This window comes from Passer domesticus, chromosome 18, assembly GCF_036417665.1.
Source record: "Passer domesticus isolate bPasDom1 chromosome 18, bPasDom1.hap1, whole genome shotgun sequence".
NCBI classification, from domain to species: domain Eukaryota; kingdom Metazoa; phylum Chordata; class Aves; order Passeriformes; family Passeridae; genus Passer; species Passer domesticus.
The window spans coordinates 4,180,896-4,198,643 of record NC_087491.1 but is presented as its reverse complement, the minus strand read 5'-3'; the positions used below and the strand labels follow the sequence as shown (position 1 = coordinate 4,198,643).

General features: G+C 49.9%; 1 protein-coding gene across 14 annotated transcripts in view; it reads right to left on the bottom strand.

Moving 5' to 3' along the window:
- CACNA1B (calcium voltage-gated channel subunit alpha1 B) overlaps window positions 1–17,748 on the bottom strand; it is a 298,893-nt gene that overhangs the window by 178,637 nt on the left and 102,508 nt on the right. For all 14 annotated transcript variants that reach the window (XM_064393626.1, XM_064393612.1, XM_064393613.1 and 11 more), the window contains 3 exons: window positions 13,585–13,676; window positions 11,174–11,326; window positions 6,427–6,614 (listed from right to left, as the gene is read on the bottom strand). In XM_064393626.1, the coding sequence (XP_064249696.1) occupies window positions 6,427–6,614; window positions 11,174–11,326; window positions 13,585–13,676 (433 nt within the window). The remainder of the gene's footprint in view (window positions 1–6,426; window positions 6,615–11,173; window positions 11,327–13,584; window positions 13,677–17,748) is intronic.

The window sequence follows — 17,748 nt, the reverse complement described above, 5'->3', positions numbered from 1 at the left end:
TGATGGACAATAAAATTCTTGCATGGACAAAACTGGGAATTACTCCTCAGAAAAGGAAACCAGAGTTGTACTATTGCCTCTTTAAAAGGTTTTCCACCTCCACAGAGCCCATACTAGTAATAGATGAATCACTGTCATTCACAAACAACAAGCACATAAACAAGAGGATCTGAAAGGATCCAGAAATTATCTTAATTTGAAAACTAGATCTGGAGGGAAAACAGGGCTCAGGAGGACTCAGATGCCAGGGCAACACAGCTTCTCTTGCTGAGCAGTGGCATTGTTTCCTCCCACCCCAGCACAGTGATTTCTTCACCCAGACTCTGTCCTTGGAGTCCATCACTGGAAATATTCTCCCTCAGCAGCACCAACATCCCCCAGCTCCAGCAGCCCCTGGGTACTGTCAGAGCCCTGCTCAAAGCATGATAACAAATGCAGCAATTCTTGGCACATCCAGACACTTCATGGGGATAATAAATAAATTCACATTATGGGAGGGGGGGTGGTGTTCTATTCTGGGGGTGTGTATAACTCTCAGAGGTGGGGCAGTTCTCCTCTGTTCATTGGGGCAGTTTTTTTCTTTCTCTCTCCCACAGCCAATCCTCCCTCCAGCAGATCTCTGCTGTCCATGGCCACTGAGTGTCCCTGCAGGGCTGATCAAATTCCAGCATCCCATGGGGAGATGCTCCGCCCAGGGCAGGAGCCAAGCATTCCTACCTGGATACAATCTGAGCCTGGAACAGCACAGCAGCCTTTGCCCACTGCATTCCCAGAGGAGCAGCTTTCTCCTGCCCTGCATTCCCAGAGGGAGAGCAGGCCCATCTCCAGCAGCCCTGGAGCTGCAGAGGAAAACTCCCCCCTTGTGCAGGATCCCTGCTCCAGCAGAAGCACAGCTGGCACTGCAGGAGGGCTGAGCCCCCATGGGATGGGACTGTGCCACCACCCTGACACACAGGGGGTCAGCTCCTCTTCTGACTCTGGCAGTGGGGAGTTTTTGTACTATTGCATTTGTATTTTAATTTCCTAGTAAATAACTGTTATTCCTGCTCCCATGTCTTTGTCCCTTAATTTCAAAATTATAGTAATTCAGAGGGAGGGTGTTTACAATTTCTATTTCAAGGAAGGCTCCTGCCTTCCTTAGCAGACACCTGGCTTTTCAAACCAAAGACAGCCAGCCTCAGCAGCAACCTGTAGTGTCCCATGTCACCTCAAGGCCTGTGGGATGCTCCAGGTGAGCACCGCAAGCTCAAAGTGTCACCATAAACCAGAGAGCCCAGAGCAGAGACTGCTCCAGTACCACCTCATCAGATGCAGAGCAGCTGCACCAACCAATTATTACTGAATGCACACTGCAGAGAGACACAGCTCCTGCCACCAGCTCAGCCTGGCACTGGGCTGGGCCCAGCTGCCCAAAGTCAGGTCTAGGGCATGTGGCCCCTGAGCAGCCTTGTACCCCCACAGTGAGCTGCTGCTCATGGTCCAGAAAATGCTCTGCCCATGCTTGAGTGGTCTCTGACCTGTCTGTACTGGGTTGGACTGAAAACCTGGCCACAGCACTGGGCTCCCACCCTGAGGAAATCAGTTGTGTTGCTCTATTTCAATACATTCCCAGATGATGCTGATGCTTGGAATTAGTAGGAGGTGCTCCATTTGCTTGAAAAAATGTTCTTCTCCATCGCCAACTTTCCTAAATCACCTGTTGCTCCTTGGACACTTTTGAGCACAAACAGCTGAGACAAAACTGCAGCTCCCAGAGAAGCTTGGTTGGACTCATTGTTCCAATGCTTTTGCGCTGCTGAGGCAGGAAGTTCTTTTCCCCAGCTTATTATTGAAGTATTTCACCCTACTGATGATTCAGCCTCTTTGCTTCAAGCATAAATCACCTCCCAGATAAAGCCTTGCTAGAAAGCTTTTATGGGCCCCAATTAAAAGGAAAAGTCTGTGGAAGTATAAATAGTGGATCAGCATGGTAAAAATGGGCTGGGATTTGTGAACTTGCTTTTTTCTTGCTCTCCTAATTCCTCAATTTATCACAGGACAAGGAGTGAATATTTACAAGGTAGGTTTCCAACTGCAAAGGCTGTGCTGAAGCCTTTGATGCTGTGACTTTCTTAATCTGTAGGAAAGCTGGATCTGGACCACCTCTAAAGTCACCTCAATCCTTTGAGAATAACTGAATAATCCCTGACAACAAACCCCTCACTTTCCACAGACCTGAGCCAAGCCACCAAACCCCAATCTCTCTCTCCTGAACACCCTTGACACCAAACTCCTCAGTTTGCCTGATGCCATCACAGACCAATTTTCTCAGCCACCAATCTGCTTTGAGGACAGAGCAAACCCTCCCAGATTTCAATAAATACTGAACTGGTGAAGAACATCCTACACAGTGACAGCTCCCTGACATCACATTCTCTGAAAAAATCCCTTCACCCAGGATTTTTCTCCTGGGAAGCTGACAAGCCTCAGAGAAAAATGGAAACAATTCTTATCTCATTTGCTTCTCCTGTGTTGTGCTCATGTGGAATGTGTTTGGAGATTGTTTACCCACAGGTGATTGTTTCATTGGGTTCTGCTGTGAGTTGTTTTCACTCTTTGGCCAATCAGGACCAAGCTGTGTCGGGATTCTGGAAAGAGTCATGAGTTTTCATTATTATCTTTTTAGCCTTCTGTAAGTATCCTTTCTGTATTTTTTAGTATAGTTTAGTTTAGTATTCTTTAATATAATACAGTATCATAAAATAATAAATTAGCCTTCTGAGAACATGGAGTCAGATTCATCATTCCTCCCTGCCATGGGGGTCCCTGAAAACACAATACCCTGACATCCCAGTAAAACCCTGGCTGCCCTGAACAGCCCCAGGCATAGTGCAGCAGGAGGAGGGGAGTGAGAACAGAGCCCTGCTGATGCAGGACAATCAATCCAGACATTTTGCAGCAGGAAATGAATGGGCCATTAAGGCAGAAGTTGTAACCTCAGCCTTCCCCTAATGGGTCTCAGTCCCAGACTGCCTGGCAGCACAGGGATTTGGGTCCCAGCAGGGCTGGCTGCTCCAGCAGCAGCAAGGGAGGCGTTTGTACAAGCAAGGGGACAAATCCACCCCAACTTGAGCCAGCCTGTGGTGGTGGCACTCACAGGAAGCAGTGAAGGAAGGGCTCACCTAAGCCTGAGCATTAGCAGCATTTATAGAATCACAGTTTTGGGTTGTAGGGATGTTAAATCCTATCCAGTGCCACCCCTGCCATGGCAGGGACACCTCCCACTGTCCCAGGCTGCTCCAAGCCCTGTCCAGCCTGGCTTTGGGCACTGCCAGGGATCCAGGGGCAGCCACAGCTGCTCTGGGCACCCCAAGCCAGGGCCTGCCCACCCTCCTAGGGAGCAATTCCTGCCCAATACCCCACCTAACCCCACTCTCTGTCAGATTGAAGCCATTCCCTGTGTCCTGTCCCTCCTTGCCTTGTCCCCAGTCCCTCTCCAGCTCTCCTGGAGCCTCTTCAGGCCCTGCAACCTCTTCTGTGTGCATGGGGATGGTGCTCTATTCCCAACTTCGTGTCCTCCTCTGGTCTTGCTCCCACAGTTCCATGTCCTCATTATGTTTGGCACACCAGAATTGTGTGTTTTTCCCTGCTTTCATGAATTAGCAGGAGAAAAAGCTCCAGCCTTTTTCTTACTAATGCTTAATCACAGTTTACACAGACCACATCTTGCCTCCCATGGTCCCACAGCCTTTTGCAAATCTTAATTAAGCAAAAGATTAAAAGTAGGTCCACAGCTCAGCTCTGATGAGTATCCTGCATCAGGGGAATGCTGCTCTCCTTGAGGAGACCAGAGCCTGGGGCTGACAGGGAAACTTCTCCTGATAAAATTTTCCTGACAAAAACCATTTTCCTCAGGAGTGGAGAACTCGGATGGTGAATCAGAGCTCCCTGAACAAGGAATAACCTCTGGCACTCCCCCTCTGTCTAAGTCTCAGCATGTGTTCACTTACTCTACCCGTTCTGGATTCAAGGGGAAACATCTTCCAAATTCTTCCCAGTCTGGGCCCAGATCAGGCTGGTCCAAGCAGCATCCCTGGGCAGTTTCTGCACTGCCTGGAGCAGGATGGATGGATTCCACCTACAGAGGAGTGGCCAGGATGAGGGAGATGATTCCCTCCTCTACTCTATCCCTGTGGGACCCCACTTGGGGTTCTGTGTCCAGCTCTGGGGTCCTCAACATCAGGAGGACCTGGAGCTGCTGGATGAGTCCAGAGGAGGCCATGGAGCTGCTCCAGGGGCTGGAGCCCTCTGCTCTGGAGCCAGGCTGGGAGAGCTGGGGGTGCTCACCTGCAGAGGAGAAGGCTCCAGGGAGAGCTCAGAGCCCCTGCCAGGGCCTGAAGGGACTTCTGAAAAGGAGGGAAGGGGACTTTTTGTACAGGTAGACTGACAGAACAAGGGACAATGATTTCAAACTGAGAGCAGAGTTAGGCGGGATATTGGGAAGGAATTGTTCCCTGGGAGGGTGGGCAGGCCCTGGCACAGGGTGCCCAGAGCAGCTGTGGCTGCCCCTGGATCCCTGGCAGTGCCCAAGGCCAGGCTGGAGGGGGCTTGGAGTCACCTGTGACAGTGGAAGGTGTCCCTGCCTATGGCAGGGGTTGGAATGGGATTATACCTTCCAACCCAGACCATTCCATAATTCTATGGCTTCACTGCTGTTACCTGTGCACGGCCTGACAATGCACCCACAAACCCCGTGGAGGATTTTCAGTCCTACTACTACTGCAGCATAATCTGGGCTTTTGTCTCCTTTTATCAATTTGATAAACTTGGAGTAGGCACAGATGATACCAAACGAAAAAACAAGTGGCCAGAAAGCAGCACGTGAGTGAAGCTGTGACAAGGCTGAGGGCTGCACAGAGAGGATCTTCCCCACCCACAGCTTCTCTCTGTTTCCAGCCTGCAACAGCACAGCCAGGTCCTCAGCAAGCAGAGCAGCACAGGGAGGGGCTGACAGCCCTTGGGGACAAGGGACAGGTGGCAGGGGTGGCTCCTGGCATCACTGACTTCTGCTGAGTGTCCCATGGCACAGCACAAACCACTCAGCCTCCCCGCAGTGAGAACATCCAGAACCCCTCAGATCTGCCAGATCCAAGCATCAAACCCTGAGCTGGGGTCTCAGACACAACAAATCCAACTCTGCAGCTGCTCCAGGCACCTGCTCCGTTAATGGGGATCCAGAATGAAACTACAATCTTCAATCAACCCCCAAAATCAATACCCCCATAGTAAGCTCGGGGTTTTGCATGTGGTACAAGAGGAAGGTTGGGAGAAGATGATCTCATGCACCACATATTGATTAATCAATTCCAGCCAGGATGCTAATGGGCTTTTCTTACAACACTTGGCACCAGGAGGAAGGAGCAGGAATGTTGAATGAGAAGGGGAGAAACTGGTGGTGTGGTGAAGCTTTAGGGTGAGGGGAGAAATCTTCTAAAGATGGCTTTAAGTGGTCAGAGACTGGGAATAAATGGAGGAACTAAGCAAGGAAGGAAAAAGCAAATAAATCACATTTATTGTCTCCAAACACAGCAGAATTGTACCTGGCAATTCACTGTGGCTCAGGATAATCCTTTCCTGTTGCTACAGAAACCCTCCCAGGAAGGACTGAAAGGGGCCAGCATGGCTCTGGAGTCTGTGATGAAGAAAACTGAGCACAGCATCATCCCTCCAGCCAGAGAAATGGGCTGAGGGCATCAGTAATGCCTGACTTAGGGATTTCTCCACATAAACTACACCCTCTGATGAGAGCCTTGCACTGCCTGGAAGCCAGCAGAGGCTAGGGGATCATCCTGCTCTTTGTAAAATTGGGAAGAGCAAAACAGAACAGCCAAGAGGTTGTGCCAGTCGTGGTCCTGCCTTGCAGGAGGAAGGGGAATTCAGCCTGGTGCATCTTCTCTGCAGCCCACAGAGTCATGTCAAGGGTGAAGGTGAGTGATGGGTCTTTGTAAAACTGGACTGGACTAAGCAAAACCAGTCCTGGAGCTCAGTGTTACAAGTTTGATTCCCCAGTCAGGAGAGAAAACCTCCAGGTACAAAATATGAAGGAGTTGCTGCTTTTGCCACCAAATTTTGTACAATTTGGATTTTCTGTGGGGCATTGTGAGAACCTGCCCCTACTCACCCAGCAGAGCACAGGAACACCTTGGGGTGACACCAACTCCTGCACTGCCACCACCCCACTGCCCCCACACATCCCATAGCAGCTGAGCAACTCTGCAGCCTCAAAGCACCACAGACTCAACCAGAAACAGACCCTCAGGAAAACAGGAGCAATCCTCCTCAAAAGCAGGGGGTCAGGAGGTGAAAACCACACAAATTAAATCACTTTTTTCCTCCAGAACCACCTGTTCCCAACCAACCCCCCCCCAGCCCCAGCAGAGGACTCACGTTGTAGAGGATGTCAGTCCAGCCCTCCATGGTGATGCACTGGAAGACAGTGAGCACGGCGAAGAGGATGTTGTCAAAGTTGGTGATGCCATAGTTGGGGCCCTGCCAGTACTCCCTGCACGTGGTCCCGCTCTCACACTGCCTGGCAGGAGGCTCCTCTCCACAGGGAAAATCCCCCACCTCCTCACCTGCAGAGAGGGAAGAGAAGTTACTGATTGGAACACGCTGAGGAGTTCCTGCTTGTTGGAACCATCCTGAGAAGTTCCTGCTTGGAACCATCCTGAAAAGTTCCTGCTTGTTGGAACCACCCTGAAAAGTTCCTGCTTCTTGGAACCATCCTGAGAAGTTCCTGACTGAAACCATTATGAGAATTTCTTGCCTGGTGCTGCTGCATCCTCCTGGCACCACTGCAAGGATTAAATCACCTTTTGGGTTTCTTTGTGCCACTATGGACATGGAAAAGTCGTTGTGCCCCTGTAAGCATTTCCACACTGCTGGGCTGTGGGAGATGGATCACTGGGGGATGGAGCAGAGCCATCCCTAAAGTGCCCAAAATTTGTATTTTGCCATCTCACATGGTGGAATTGTTTAGGCTGGAAAAGACCTGTAAGATCACCAAGTGCAACCATCAACCCAGCACCACTAACCCCTGTCCCCAGGTGCCACATCCACACATTTTTGGGCACTTCCAGGGATGGGGACTCCACCCTGGACAGCCCCTTCCAATGTTTGACCACGCCTTCAGTGAGGAAATTTCCCCTAATCTCCAGTTTAAACCTCCCCTGGAGCAACTTGAGGCCATTTCCTCTGTCCTGCCACTTGTTACCTGGCAGAAGAGGTTTCCAAACTGCAAATAATTTCTGGCTCGTGACAGCCCACTACATCTGAGAGGCCTGGAAATGGTGTAAGAGCAGCATGAAAAAAACACACACACACACAAAAAGCCCCTAAAACCCAGAATAAAGCAACAACACAAAAAATAAAACCAACAGTGTGGTAAAAGCAGGGCTTTAGGAACAACACACACTTCAAACACCTAAAAAGTGCTAAATATTTGCTCTGTAGCATTAAAGCCAAAGGATACCTCCTGCACTAGTGCCAGTTTGGGGGTGTGGGCTGCCCCAGAATTGCCCTGGTACAGATGTCCGAGCACAGCTGCATGAGGAGCCCCTGGTGTCACCCCAAGGCAGCACTGAAGGACTCCAGCTCCTCCAGAAACTCCACATTTCTGCTCCAAACAGAAGGAAAGGATCCATGTGGGATGGTGCTTCTCTGCTGAGTTTCCTGCAGACCCAGAGGAGGCCAAGGAGGATAAATCTGTCAGGGGAGGCCCACCAGGAATGGCCAGGACCATCCCAGCACCTTCCAGGCTCAGCTGGGAAGGTTGCAGGCCAGAAAACTGCAGTGCTGGGTTTTCAGAGTAACAAATATCCCAAGCAATATCCCTGCTTAGAGAGCTGGGACTGGGAAAGCATTAAAGGGTTTTTTAAGGGACATGTTATGGTAATGGAGCAGCAAATGGCACAAAATCCAATTCACCAGGGGAAAAAGCTGGAGCAGCACTAACAAAAATTAGTAATAATCACTCCACAGAGCAAAGCCTGCAGGAGGAAAGCAAAATTGTCACGGTGGAGCAGGATAGAAGTGTGTGTAGATATGTATAAATATATATGTGACACTTTCCTGTTGACTCAACACCTCAGTGCAGGGCAAACCTCCAGCTCCCAGATGGGTCACCACAGGCTCTCACAAGGGCTTGGTGAGAGAAGAAAATGCCAAAGCTGGCTCCTGCTGACCGTTTGTGAGTGTGCATTAAAAGAGGATCCAGTTTCATCTCAGTTTGGCCTTTTGCTGCCAGGGAATTCTCTGAAAATGCAGTGCATATCTACTACAAAGGGGTGGGTGCGGGATTTTTTCCTTTTTAAAACAGTGACCAGAAGTGGCCCTTACTCCTCGTGGCTGGAGAAGACAGAGAAAGGGGGAATTTCAAGGGAAAATGGGAAATAAATATGGTTCCCTTCTCTCCTGGAGCAGCTTTGGGGCATTTGAGCTGGGTCAGGTGCTTAAAAATAATCTTGTGTCAGCAGAGCAGGACAGCACAGAGGGTGCAGGGAGAGAGAGACAAGACTGGAGCAAAACTGCCACTGAGTTTTACCCATTTTCCATTACAAAAATGACATTTTTCCAGCTCAGAGCAGTCAAGGCTGAAGGGGAAAGTCCTTGAATAACCCTTTGGCCATATTTTGGTGCCCAGCACCACTTTGTGCTGCAGTTCATCACTGACCAACCCAGGCTATTGGCTCAGCAGAGCAACACTCAGTGTTGACACCTCTGCTTGGTCCCCTCATGGTGCACAGTTGGTTCCTCTGGCTTCTGATTCCAGGGAAAATCCCAGGGGTTTGCTCACTTTGGGGATTTGTAGCAGAGAGAAGCACGAGCAGCTTTCCCTCCTCCCATTTCCCCCTTCCCTGCCAGAGGCATCTCTTTAATGAGTTCACATTTCCACCCTCAGGTTGGTTTGGAGCCCGTGGTCTCTGCCCAGGCTCCTTAATGCACCTCTGTGGAGATGAGGAGCACTTAGGTTTTCAAAAGCTTTGTGGGTTGCTCTGCTGCTCTGCTCCCAGGGGATGCAGTGCCAGGAAACCTCACCCCCTCTCCTTTCCAGAAACACCCTTTCCCGCCCAGCAGCTGGAAGGGATGCTCAGAGCTCACCCAAAGCCAGCTCAGCACCCCCAGAGCCCCTTCCCCTCCCTGCTGAGGGGCTTTGGGAGCTGAGCCACTGCAGAAGAGGTTTTACAGCAACTTCTGTGAGCCAGAGTTTGAGAAGAGGATCCATGTTCACCCCTGAAAGAATTTTCTACCAAGGTCGTTGACACAGAAACCAAGAAAGAAAGAAGGAGAAATAAGAAAAACCTACAATTGCCTGTTCCAATGAGCACTTTGTTTCTGTGACCAATGAGTGAAGTGTAAACTGATGAGCTTTGTAAGAATATATAAAAAGCATGCATGCTATAGTAAAAACAGTTTGGAGCCTTCTGAAAATGGAGTGTTGCTTTGTATTGTCTCTGTCTCAACTATGACAAGCCACAGCTCACAGTGAGCTGGCAGCAGAGCTGAAATGCAGCCCGGGCAGCAGAGCTGAGATGCAGCTCAGGAAGCAGAACTGAGATGCAGCTCAGGAAGCAGAACTGAGATGCAGCCCGGGCAGCAGAGCTCTGGCCGTGCCCTCAGTTCCAGCTGGAATGCACCCAGCCAGCAAGAGCAGCTGGCACATGACATTAGCCATGACAAAAACCTGTCCTCAGTCCCCAGACCTGGCCCAGACTCCCTTGGTCACTGCTGATGGCAGAGATGAGTGTGCAGGGAGCACACACGGCTCTGGGGGTGATGCTGGCCTTTTGAACTGCTCTGGGGAGGGAAGAAAATCCTCCCTCATCAGGTGTCAGCCTCGGGCTCTGCCTGCAGCTTCCTCCTGCTCACAAGGGATGCACAAACATCCCCCACCTTGTTTACAGTCTAACAGACCCAAAAATGCTCCTGGCAAACCCCAACCTGCCCAGGATTCATCCTGCCCTCCACCTGAGCAGGGACTCTGCTGCTCCCTCCACACCCATCCTGTCACCGCTGTCCCTGTCCCCTGTCAGCACTGCCACAGCCCCTCGCAGGGGCCACACCACCCACAAAGAGACTTCTCCCTCCTACAAATCCAGCCCAAAACCTCCTTTCCTCCAGGAATTGCCAGGATTCTCTCACAAGTCACAACTCCCAACTCTCCCTCCCAACCTGCTTTATGTTATTTCCAGCATTCCACAGGAACATGAACAAGAATTCCCTTTGCAAATCTCTGTGTACAGAGTCTATTAAAGTGCTCCCATCAGAAATGCCCAGAGATCTGGCAGGGCTGTTTCTTTTATTACCATTGAATTGCATGGAAATAAATCAATATTAAGACCTATTAGTGATAATGACTGAAAATACAAGGCTGTGTTTTAAAGAAAGTCGATTGCACCTTAAAATGCAATGGTTTGGAGACAAGAACAACATTTTAATGTGTGTTATCAGATAATAAACATATATTAACACCGCTATAAAGGAATGAGGTGAAACAAAATGATCTTTAAAGTTTCTTCCAGCCCAAAGCATTTCATGATTCCATTATTTGACACAGCTGTTCCCAGCCAAGAATCTCTGGGATCATCCTTCTCCACCTCCATCTTCTGGAGTGTATCACTCACTCACAGGCAGACACATCATTTACTCTTCAGTGCCCAATTTTTCTTCTCTGAAGGTCATTTTTATCCCTTCTCCATCAAAGGACTCCTTGCCTCCCATCTTTCGCCCTTTTATTTTTGGTTGCTCTCAGACTTTTCAATCTTTTACTATTCCACACCAAAGTTTCCCCAGAAACCTTTCCAGGAAACTCAATGTGCAGGAAGCAAAACCCAAGGAAAATTAGACAGACACCATTAATTAATAAGAAACAACATGAATTTGGTTCTGTGCTTCTGCTATGAGAAAATTATTTTGGGACAGGAGGGCCTAAGAGCTTTCATCTCACTCTTAGGCAGGCTGGGAGCAGCACTGAGGCATCAGAGAGAGGAAAATCTGTCCCAGCCCATGTAGGGTGGGCACAAAATTCTGTGTAATTCTCAGAATATGTGGGTAAAGAGGGAGAGAATGCAGGGAATGTGGAAGAGGCAAAAGGAAAAGCAGCACAGAAGCAGGAGGGGAAGGTCCACAGGCTCACCTGTCTCGTTGGAAAAGCAGGTTTTGTGGAACTTGCCCATGTAAAACTCCAGCCCGATGATGGCAAACATCACGATGGCGAAGAAGAGGAGCAGCCCAATCTGCAGCAAGGGCACCATGGCCTTCATGATGGACTTGAGGACAACCTGCAGGCCTGTGGGGACACAAAAACACCTCAGGGAGGGAAGGCAAATGGGGCCTTGGGAGTGGAGAGAAAGTGGGAGAGAGGGGCTGTCCAAGGGACAGGTGAGGATTGGCAGTACCAAGCAATGCTGCTCTTTCCCGGGTGCTATAAAACAATCTCCTGCCATGACAGCAGGAGAGACAGCTGGGGGTTATCCTTTTGTGGTGTTTTTTCTTCAGGTGACAGATCCAGTGGTTTGTTAAGCTTCAGAGGTACTCACAGGGTTTTTCCTGAAGCTGCTGGAGTCCTGAGACTCAGCCTGGAGCTGAGCCAGGTCCTTGGGGCAGTTGTGGTGCAGTTTTGAACTCCACCTTAGGGCCAAGCAAGCCAGTCTGGTGTAGAGCAGGGGGACAAAAAGTTTATTCCCTCTTCTCCACTGACAAGCTGGAAGTGTCAGCTTTATCCCACCAAATTCACACAGTGGCTGGACTTGGTGCAAATTAAAAAATTGATGCTAAATTGTTATTATTGTTATCATCTGACTGCACTGAAATGGAAGTGAGACCATAGCAGGAGATTAAACCTCAGCTAATACAATGTTTTAGCTGCACCAGGGTCTCCTGCAGATATTTGCTAAAATAAATTCCAATTTGTGTCTACAGACACGGGGCTGAAGCGTTTCTCTGGAAGAAGATTATGGTGGTGCTTGGAGAGATCAGGCAGGATCTGGACTGCAGTGGAAACCTGTCCTGAGGAGCTCAGAGTGAGGGAAAAGAGAGAATGTCCCAGCACCTGATCTGTCACTGAGTTTGAAAGTGGAGGAGGGAATCAAAGCCCCGTGGATGGATGTGATCCCTGTGCCAGGGAGTGGGGCTGCTCAGGAGCTCCTGTCCCCCCACAGCACAGGAGGGACACTGCTGTCCCTGTCACACCCTGCTCTGCAGAAACAAACCCAGCTGCCCATCCACAGCTTTGTCACCAGCCCTGACACTCATTTCAATTAAAGGCAGGGAGATAAGGAGATGGAGGTGGCTGATAACGTCCTGCAGATGCACACAAAACCCTGCAGTGACAGGCAGCAGCTGCCTTGGTGGCCTGTCCTGAGGGCTGGGGGGTGAAGGATCATCCTTGTCTTGCCACCTTGTACAGCACCAGTGAGATGGAGATGGGCACAAACATTCAAAAAAGCAGCAAGGTCTCTTTGACAGGAAAAACACTGAGGGAACAAAAGGGAAGAATATTCCATGTTTGTGGGTGGTTGCACATCAAGGTTATGCATTTATTACAGAGAAAAAAACCTATAAAATATTCAGCTTTCACCACATCACTAAAAATCTGAGAGCAATTATTGTGGGGAAGTGTTGTGCTGGTCCAGGACACATCCTCAGGTGGAAAACACATCCCACAGCAGGACAGGGACAGCTCTGAGGGGCCACCTCACTTCTGTGACAACCTCAGACTGTCATTGCCACACCTTGCACAGGCAAAAGGTCCAGGGAAAAACATCCAGCAGCGTCTCCTTGTTGGAGACCCTGCTAACAAATTCCACCTTTCCAAGGATCTGTCCTGGCTGGGAATTCAGATTGAAGCCCTGCTCATGAATGGAACCTGATTTCAGGAATTGTTGCTGCTGTCATTGCCCCCAGGTGAATCCAGAGAACACCAGAGCATCCCACAGTGCTGCAGCTCCTGCTGGAGGGTACAAACCTTTCTATTCCACATCCAGGAATGAAAGAGCTCCTGGAAGAGATCCCTGCTGGGGACAGAGCAGCTGTGACTGTGACATAAAAAGGCAGAAAGCCACTGGGATGGTTTCAGGGCATGATGCAGCTCTTCACTGGAGCATTCAGACCCTTCAAGTTCACCCAAAAAATGCCTAAATTGAGTAAGCAAGGCCAGATCCCACCTGCTCTTTCCCTTTATTTTCTCCCCCTTATTAAAAGGGTAAAATGCCCAGCACAGGATGCTCAGCTGAGCAAAACCATCAGAAGATCCAAGCTGAAAAGACTGAAAGCTGCAAAATTCAGCTCTCAGGTCTGCTCTCCCCAGAGAATTCCTTCACCCCCAAAGACAAAAGGGTCCTTGGACAAATCCCTGCCCCTCACCTGCAGGTTTGGGAGCACAGAGCTGAAATCAGCACAAAATGGGACAAGAGACAGCCAGACCCTGCCAGGGCAGGAACCACCAACCCCAAAGAGGCAGGGGGAGAAAATATTGCTGAGAAAAGCAGCAACACCCCAAATCTACAGAGCCCTTGGGCTGGGGCACGACGTGGGCACGACACTCACTTGGGATTCCTGACACGAGTTTCAGGGGCCGCAGCACCCGCACAGCTCGCAAGGTCCGCAGGTCAAAATCAGTCCCAGCAGTCGCCAGAATCCTGAAGGGAAACAGGAAAAACAAATCCAGATTAAGTGCAAATTCCTCTTTCCAAAGCATGGCTAAGTGTGGTGCAAAACCAGCAAATATTGGAGCTGCTTTAAACAAAAAATCCAGATTAAATGCAAATTCCTCTTTCCAAAGCATGGCTAAGTGTGGCGTAGAACCAGCAAATATTGGAGCTGCTTTAAAAAACAATTCCAGATTAGATGGAAATTCCTCTTTCTAAAGCATGGCTAAGTGTGGTGCAAAACCAGCAAATATTGGAGCTGCTTTAAACTCTGTGATCACATTGAGGATTGTGTTCACTGGAAGGAATTAATTCCCACAAATTCCAGGGCTGCTGCAGGAAAATCCCCAATCTCTGCCTGTTTGTGAGGCCACTGGATATCATCAGGCACTAAAGAGCTGCACCCTGTGCCCCAGGAAAGCACAAAAAAGAAACAGAGAGAGGGAGCTGAACCCCTCAGTTATGCTGGGAATTACCTGCCAGAACTTCCTATAATAAATCAACAAATCCCTCAGTTTGGTGTATCCCAACACCTGAAGCAGTTTCTGCTCAGAGTTTCTTCTCTGTGTGCAAAATTAATTTTTCTTCAGAGCATCCTCTTGGAGGAGAGCATGCAGAGAGCAGGGGGTGGGTCTGACACACCATGAAATCCAGCCCCAGAGCAGAAGGGGTCTTAAAAATATGATGTTCTGCACAGAAAATGAAATGGATTCCCTGGTCTAGGGCACAGCAAGGGAAGGAATATTGTCCTAGAGTCCACAAGCGACAATGATGAGAAGTCACAAAGCCAGCTCTTCCCCACAGCACAGCCACCTTCACCAATTCCTGCAGCACTTCTGGGATGCTCCAGCAAAAAACCTCCTTTATTTGGGCCTGTGCTCATCTGAACGTGGGATTTCATGATCCTGGGGGGCTTTTCCAACCTAAACAACTCTGATTCTCACACAAGCCAAGCCCAAATCCTCCCACCAGCCTCCATCCTTTGCACCCCTCCCAGGGACCGTGAGAATCTGGCCCTTTTCCCTCAGTTTCCTGATAACAGGAGCCCATTTTTCCATTTTCTTGATAACAGGAGCTCTTTTTTTCCCATTTTCTTGATAACAGGAGCCCTTTTCCTCAGTTTCTTGGCACCAGGAGCCCTTTCTGCTCAGTTTTTGATAACAACAGCCTTTCCCCCTCCATTTCTTAAAAACAGGAGCCTTTTTTCTTCAGTTTCTTGACACCAAGAACCCTTTTTGCTCAGTGTTTTTATAACAGGAGTCCCTTTTCCTCACTTTCCAGATAACAGGAGCCACTTTTCCTCACTTTCCAGATAACAGGAGCCCTTTTCCCTCAGTTTCCTCATATCAGGAGCCCTTTTTCCTCAGTCTTTTGATAACAGGAGCCCTTTTCCCTCACTTTCCCAATAACAGAAGCCCTTTTTCCCTCACTTTCCCAATAACAGAAGCCCTTTTTCCCTCACTTTCCCAATAACAGAAGCCCTTTTTCCCTCACTTTCCCAATAACAGGAGCCCTTTCCCTCAGTTTCTTGCTAACAGGAGCCCTTTTTCCTCAGTTTCTTGACACCAGGCTACAGAGCATTCAGCAGTGATCAGCCACCATAAACCAACCCAAGGAAAAGCAGAGTTTTGTGAAGCAGCTGCACAATTGCACTCGGAGCTGAGCAGGATGTGGCTGTGGCAGTGCAGGGAGCACTCCCAGAATAAATCCCTGTCCTTACCTTAGGGACTGACTGAGCCTGGCCCAGGGAAGAGCAGGCTCAGCATTGCTGGGCGGAAAGGGCCAGACTCCAGCAGCAGGAGGTGCTGGAGATCAGGAAAAAAACCTGCTGGGATCTTGGATGGCAGGAGGCAGAAGCCAGCCAGGACCTGAGGAGCTGAGTATTTATTCTATAGGACACCTGTTCCCACATTTTCACGACCTTAAAATTCCCATGACATCAGCTCCATGGATGCAGTTGGAGCACGAGCAACAGGAGACAATTTAAACCAAGAACCAGCTCATGCAGAGCCTCCTAATCTAATCTTCTGCACCCAGGCCAGTGATTTCATCCTCTGCTCCCTTCCTCCATCCTCACAGCTTAATTGCTCACTTATGGACCTGTGCAGTGTGGGAAGAGCCCAGGGAGGAGATTATCCTGAACATCCACCCTGGGAGATGCTCCCAACAGCACAGCCAGTGTGAGCTGAGCCAGGATGTACAGTTTCTGGGAGCCCCTGACACAGGAATAATGTGCTCTGACTCCGATTCAGAAGGTTGAACATTTGCTTTATTAAGCTACATTATATTACACTAATACTATACTATAATTATACTAAAGAGATACTCAAGAAAAACCCATGACTGTCTGAGACAGCCAGGACACAGCTTTGACCCAACTGGCCAAGGAATCCAAACAACCCTCACTGGTGTCCAATTAACAAATCACTTTGGGTAAACAATCTCCGTAACACATTCCACATGTGCCAAACAACAGGAGCAGGGAATGGAGATAAGAATTGTTTTCTCTTCTTCTCTGAGGTTCTCACTGCCTTTCCCAGGAAAAATCCTGGGAGAGAGAATTATGTCTCTCTCTGTTCAGAGAATGTGAATGCCACAAGGCTGAATTTGTACTGTCACCAGGCTGAGAGAAAGGGTCCTTCATGGCCTTCTTGTTCTGGTTTAAATTCGGAGCGAAAACGGGAGGGAATGGCTACCAGTAAATGTTCCAACGGGTTGAAGTTGTCATTCCAGAATTTTCTGCCTAACAGGCTTGATGTTAAAACCAGCCTGTTCCAACTCTGGCAAGGCAGACAAAGCCCGTTTCCCAGGAAAACTCTTGGGTTTGACCATTTAAGTCATTAATTCTGACATAATTTTCATTGTCATCCCCCGGTTAACCTGCACCAGACCCCCTTGAGCCACCATCTCCTGTGGCTGCAGAGCTGTTCCTTGGGGTCCATCACATCCGACCCAAACCCCACAGAGCACCCAGCATGGCTGAGCTGGCCCTGCTCCCTCTGCCCATGAATCAACCACTCTTGGAAAGCAAAACAGCCCAAGTGTTGTCTAGAGAGGTAAAAAACCAGCTCCAGGCTAAACAAAGCTGGGAAAAAAGCATAGAATGGTTTGGGTTTCTCTGGGCACCCTGTGCCAGGAACTGCAGGGAACAATTCCCAATTCCCAATCTCCCATCCCTCCCTGCCCTCTGGCAGTGGGAGCCATTCCCTGTGTCCTGTCCCTCCATGCCTTGTCCCCAGTCCCTCTCCAGCTCTCCTGGAGCCCCTTCAGGCCCTGGAAGGGCTCTGAGCTCTCCCTGGAGCCTTCTCTTCTCCAGCGTCTCCAACCTGGCCTTGGGCACTGCCAGGGATCCAGGGGCAGCCACAGCTGCTCTGAGCACCCTGTGCCAGGACCTGACCACCTCCCAGGGAACAATTCCTAATTCCCAATATCCCATCTAACTCTGCTCTCTCTCAGTTTGAAATCATTGTCCCTTGTTCTGTCCCTCTGCCCACATAAAAAGTCCCTCTCCCTCCTTTTCAGAAGTCACTTTATGCCCTGGCAGGGGCTCTGAGCTCTCCCTGGAGCCTTCTCCTCTCCAGGTGAGCACCCCCAGCTCTCCCACCCTGGCTCCAGAGGAGTTCCAGCCCTGGAGCAGCTCCGTGGCCCCTCTGGACTCTCCAGCAGACCCTGAGGGGCTGAGGGGGCAGCTCTGGGGCTGAATCCCCTTTGGAGCCTTGCAGGTGAATGAGGCAGAGCTGGCAAATCCCAGGCTGGACATTCAGCACGGAGCTGGATCCTGCAGCCCCCTGACATCCCATGCCCACCCCCAGCCAGGCTGTGCCAGCAGTGGAACCAGGGCACAGGGGGCCCTGAGGCTTTTAGAAAGTGTTGTGGTGTCAGCATCCATGCCAGGAGCCCTCGGGATGTCAGGAAGGACCCGGGGGCAGCAGCTGGAGCACAACAAAGCAGCTCAGGAGGGGAACTGTGCCAGGGTGGGGATGGTGCCTTTCCCCCTCCAAAACCAAAGCTCATTTACAGGATTCCTAAAGTGCCTGGGAAAACATCTCAGTGAGGGGGAGAC